This window comes from Pelecanus crispus, chromosome 2, assembly GCF_030463565.1.
Source record: "Pelecanus crispus isolate bPelCri1 chromosome 2, bPelCri1.pri, whole genome shotgun sequence".
Lineage (NCBI taxonomy): Eukaryota > Metazoa > Chordata > Aves > Pelecaniformes > Pelecanidae > Pelecanus > Pelecanus crispus.
Genome location: NC_134644.1, coordinates 38733144 through 38738793, shown reverse-complemented (window position 1 = coordinate 38738793; position 5650 = coordinate 38733144). Strand labels below are relative to the sequence as shown.

General features: G+C 58.3%; 1 protein-coding gene across 1 annotated transcript; it reads right to left on the bottom strand.

The window, feature by feature from the left end:
- Positions 1 to 205: 205 nt before the first annotated feature.
- On the bottom strand, positions 206 to 3685 carry EVX1 (even-skipped homeobox 1). The gene is made up of 3 exons (XM_075706382.1): positions 3253 to 3685; positions 1450 to 1700; positions 206 to 736 (listed from the first exon to the last, which is right to left on the bottom strand). Exons 1-3 carry the CDS (start codon positions 3683 to 3685, stop codon positions 206 to 208), a joined length of 1215 nt encoding a protein of 404 aa, XP_075562497.1.
- Positions 3686 to 5650: the final 1965 nt, after the last annotated feature.

Here is a 5650-nt window from a genome sequence, read left to right as displayed (position 1 = left end):
TCACTAGTCATTTCTTTCCTTCGTCTTTTTTTTCCCCTTGGAATGTAAATCCTTTTAAGACTGAGCTATTTTTAGTCTTTTTATTTTTCCGTAGGTGTCCACTTCTGGGGAGAGAACACGATTAAATAAACATCGGCTGTAGGTACATTAACTCGAAGGGAAGCCCGGGAGAGGGGCGAGTTCTTAATAACCCTGAGGCGAACGTTTATCTCGTTAAAGGTACTTCTTCTCGCTGGTCCATGGAAACTGAGGTGGCTTTGCTCAGCACGGAGGGCGTGAAAGTGAGGAAAGAGTCAGTCCTGGTTGTGGCCGAACAGGTAAAGTCTGATCCGGAGGGTCTCTGCGCCAGCCCGTTGGACTGGCCGCTGTGGCAAGCCAGGCAGGAGCAGGGGTTGCCCCCGGCGCTGCTGAGTCCATGAGTTGGGGCAGGGTAGAGGGAGGGATGCCTGAAGGCGCACAGCAGTTCTGGTCTCGGGTAGGGGTGGGAGAGGACCCTGAAGGTGTCCAGCGGCCTCAGGGGGGTACTGAAGGGGGTGGCGGCAGAGGCCGAGGTGGCTCCGATGCCCATGTGGGAGTAGTAGGGCAGGGGCAGGTGGGAGGGGAACGGGTAGGGCAAATTGCCGGTGGCCGCTGCGTGGCTCATCATGTAGGTGTAAAACGCCGGGTCGGCCGGGTGAGGCCAGGTCATGGCCAGGCGCTGCCGCTTGTCCTTCATCCTGCGGTTCTGGAACCAAACCTGCGGGGAGAGGGGAGGCGAGAGCCGTCACCCGCCGCCGCCCCGCTCCGCCCGACCGCCGGCACCGGCCCCTGCCCCGGGCGGCAGCGGCTCTGCCGGCCAGGGGCGAGCGGCGCCAGCTCTCGCTCCCAGAGGGAGTTGTCATCGCCTGCGGAGGGATCAGCTAAGCCCCCATAAATCTACAGGGGGACCCCGTGGAGCGGCCCTTCCAGGGTGCTTGTTTTCCTTTCTTCTGGCTAGGGCTCGTCCCGCTGACCCCCCCGGCCCCGGGCGGGCCCGGCAGCTCTGCCTCCTTGCTGCCGTTCTGCGGCCAGATCCACCTGGGATTTATGTTACCGGGTTTATTTTCACGTGCAAAGGTTTTCGAAAAGGCAAAGCAAAGTGAGATGAAAACAAGAGCTGCTACTGGCTTCCTCTTGCCTCCCCCAAGAGCTGAGCCAGGTTTGGACTGGACTGAAGGGAGGATTAAAAATAATCTGCTAGGGAGAGGCCGGATTAGCGGTGCTGGCTGGGATGGCTCCGGGAGCTGTATCCCCTCTCCCGCATTGCTGCTTGCTACAGGGTGCTTGAGTAGGGCCAGGAAAGGGGCGGGGGGGGGGTTAGGGGTGGGGGTGGGGGGGGTGCTGGCGAAGTGCTTTCCCGAGTTTTGCAAGGAAGTTTGGCCATATAGATTTATATCGTGCTAATTGGAAACATGTCCGAGCTGTGCGTACCTTGATGGTGGTTTCTGGCAGATTTAGAGCAGCCGCCAGCTCACATCTCCGGGGCCTGGACACGTAGTTCTCCCGATAAAACTCCTTCTCCAGCCGGGCGATCTGCTCGCGGGTGAAGGCGGTGCGGTACCGGCGCATCTGGTCGCTGGCGCTGCAGGCCAGCGAGCCCTGGGAGCCGCCGCTGCCTCCGCTGCCCTTGGGGTGATCCCCCCCGCTGCTGGGGCTGCCGGCCAGCGCCTCGGAGCACGGCCCTGCGTGGGGAGCCCGGAGCAGAGACACACGCTCGGAGGCGGGCGGGCACGGAGGGATGCTCGCCGCCCGCCTCCCCAGCGAGCTCCCTTCTCCCCCCATCCCTCCCCGTTCGCCTTTTCTCTGCCTGCCCGGGTGCACTGAGGGGGCTGGGGAGACATCCGAGAGGGACCGGGTGGGAGGGAGGGCAGGGAGAAAGGGATGCAGCACCGGTTAAGGGCTTGACGGGTGCTTATTCACTCTGGCTGGAAGGCTACCTGCCCCCCGCTTCCCCCCGAACACACAAAAACACACACACAGCGCCCTGGGAGCGTCTGCTCGATGCCCCACCACCCCCACCCCCACCACCCCCCCCGCGCTCGCTTCCCGCACTGTGAAGCCGGAGGCGGCCGCCGCAGCATCCCCCGAGCCGGAGCGGCTGGGCGACGCAGGTGTGCCCCCCGGCCGAGCCCCCCGGCCCCGCGGCCCCTTCCTCCAGCCCAGCAAGGGCCCAGGAGCGGGGCAGCCGGCAGGCAGGGACCCTGCTCCCTCCGAACGGGAGGTGAGGCCTCGGGGAGGCCTCGGGGACTCTCCGCTCAGCCTCCGAAGCCCTGGACGGGATATTTTCAACGAGCCTCTAAGGGATGAGGGAGGGCAAGACAGCGCTCTCCGCGCTTCCCGGCTTCTTCCCGAAGTGATGGAGGAATGGGGAGGGGGGAGAAGTGGGTTGTTGTCGGGGTAGGGGGGGGCTCTGTCGGGCTGGGAAGGTGGGAATAAGGAGTGGGGGCAGGGGGAAAAGGGGCCTGGCCGCTGCGTTTGCTTTCAAATGCAACTCTCCCTCATTGTGCCCGAGACCAAAGGCAATTAATTCATTGGGACCATTTCCGAGCTGGCGCCACCGAGACATAGAAGTGACAAGGTAATTTGGACCTCTCCTCTCCCCCCCCCCCCTTTTTTTTTTTAACCCAACGTGCAAACAAGGACCTCGCTGCCGCACTTGGGGCAGGCAGGAGTCGGCGACCGATTTTACGGTCTTTATGGGCGCTTCCGCACTCGCCCGGGTACATTTCACCCTGCAAAACCACAAACAGCTCTCGGCCAGAAAACCCGTTTGATCTTGCTCCCCCCGCCCCAACACATACAAAAAAACCCCGCCGGTGGGGAGGATGGGAAGGGATTTCCTGGAGCATGCACTGTCCAGGCGACGGGGAAGAATAAAAAAATGAAAACGGTGGAAGGGAGAGAGTGGGTGGTGGTCTTGGCCAAGGGGGTCCTACGGGACAAGCTGCAGACCTGATGCATCCACGGCGGGAAGCCTGGCTCCCCTCCAGGGACGCGGGGGCTGCCCGGTGTCGCGTCCTCTGACTCCCAAACAAGCCTCCCGGTGGCAGGGAGCGGAGGAATCAGCCAGGAAAGGAGATTCCCCGCACACACGCCCCCCGACTTCGCTGCCTCTCGCGCAGCTGGCGAAGGGAAGACCCCCTCCGGCAGCCCCCCCGCCCCCCCCCCCCCCCAGTGCTGCCCCCCAGCCCCGGAGCGGGCGGGGGGCCGGAGGCATGGGAAGGAGTTGGGTACCTTTGCTGTGCTGGTACTCGGCGCTCCCCGTGGCGCAGTCCGGGGTGCAGCTCACCTCGATTTCCTCATAGAAATCCGACTCGGTGTCCGAGCTGCTCTGCTGCCCTTTGCTGGAGGGGGGCTCCGGGGCGGGGGGCTGCTGTCCGGCCGAAAGCAGTGCTGCCGCTGCCGAGCGGCTCTCCGGCACCGTCCCTGTCCCTGGCAGCACCTCCACCTCCTCTTCGTCTTCTCCTCCGCCACCTCCTCCTCCTCCTCTCTCCCGGGACGACAAGGGGCCAGGTCTGGGGCTGAGGCAGTTCCGATGGATCATCTTCTCCTGCGGCTCCGGAGCGGGGCTCCCCACTGCTTCGGACAAATTAGGCACCCTCTTGCCAACTAGAGCGCCAAGTTGTGTCCCTTCCAGAAACATCACCATCTCCTTCCTGGTTTCCATTGTGGCTTTGCTTAAGGGAGGGGGGAAAAAAAATCCAGATCTCTTCCCCCCCCCCTCCCTCCCGCTCCCGCCCCAGCCTTGTGCAAACCCAGCCACCCTCTCCTGCCAATGCAGAGGTGCAAGCGGTGAGATAGGGTGACCTTGTGATGCGAGCGCTACACTCTGCTGTGCTGCTCTGGGAGGGATCACCATTGCCCTCTTCTTTCTAAGCTGTCATCCTCAATGGTGCAGTCGTCATTACAGTACCACCGGTGACGCCACACATTGATTGCCAGTGGATAAATAGAAACGTCTGCCATGGGGAAGATGAAAGGAAGAGCCGGAGCTAATGGGCTAAATGCGTGATGCACCAGGTGTAGGAGCCCGAGATGGAGAGGGAAGTGTGAAAAAGAGATGCATATGGAGCTGAGCTGCAAAGAGGTTGTAACATGCGGAGAGAGTTCCGCAGGGGGAAGCCTTGCCTGACAATTAAATAGCCTTTTGACTGCTTTAAGCCACAACCTTGATGTAGAATTGAGGCGAAGATCCCTAGCCGCATCCTGGAAGTGAGAAGATACGTACTCAAGCCTCTTCCTTGGATGCATTATTTATTGCTGGCAATCAGCTTCCGCATAACTGCATATATAAGGTTTTAAGAATCCTTTGCAAACTTGAGGATAAGGAAATGCGCTGCTGACATCTGAATGCAGAAATAGCCTTGACTTCTTGTTCTGGTTCAATATCGGTTCCTATTCGTTTAACTGTTACTGCTTTCTATGGACTGAGATTAAAACGTTAGTCTAAAATTTGGAAATGCGGTTACAGATTTATTGCGGTTTACAGCTGAAAAGACACAACTGCTTCACTTTTCGTAGCTGTAGTTATTCTGGCTAGCTGCTGTTTATCGTTCACGCTTATTTCTTCCTCCGCAGTTTCCATTTGTTCCAAGATTCTTGCGCTTTTAAGAGGGTTTTACGTCTCCTCCCCCTCCTTCTTTTTAATTAATTGTTTTGCATAAATTATTGTCTGCTTTCAGGAGGAAAACCTGCAAGAAGAAGGTCTGCCAAGAATAATTCAGGCTCAGAGAAATACAAGTTATCAAGGCCAGAGCTTATGCTAGCTAGCAGATGTTGTTAAAACAGAAATGACAGGGGCAACCATTTGGACAGCACTTGTCGGAAAAGAAGGGACCTTGTACCGTAAATATAGCGGCACACGTAGTCTCTTTGGCGTATTACGATATTTCTCACGAGTGCGGCAAGTATCTCATCTCTAGTTAATATTGACTCACACGTGTAGTGTCAAGTCATTTTCACCATCTGTCGTAACTAGGTTGTTCTAAATTTTTTTCTCGGAGTGTTATTGGCTAGTCAGGTTACAGAAAACATTCAACCAATTACGTTCCCAACCCGGTAAGGAATTTACTGGCATATTTGAGGTGACGTTACTTCGGTGGGGAACAGGCAGCGCAATAGGGAACACGCTGGGATTGTCTGTCTAGCCCTGTGAGCAAGACGGGCACGATGCAGGGAGACAAACAAACAAACAAACAAGCGAATAGGATTCCCGGTCGGCCGGATGCATGGATTAAGATGTGCTCCCAGCAATAAGCATACTGATTTCAGGGGGATAAAGCAGGAATTTTTACAGGGCTATCGCCACCAATCTCTCTTGCTCCCCGTGTAGACACGCACGCACGTTTCCACGCACACACACATCACGGGCACACCACGCTCCGGACTGCGCTGCTTTTCATCACACGTGTGATGCGTGCACTGCTCCGAAGCTTGCCAATTTCTTGAAAACTCAGAGCTAAATTCCCTTTCCCTTCTCTCTCTTGCCAGCCTCTAGACGGGGGTGTGTGCCCCTCCAGCTCCGGATGAGGACCCACCGCCCACCCCTGCCGCAGCCCAGCTCTGCTCCTCGGGCTGTGCGAGCCAGGAGCCGGGGGAGCAGGATCAGGTCCGGCTGCTGGAGGAGCAGGCG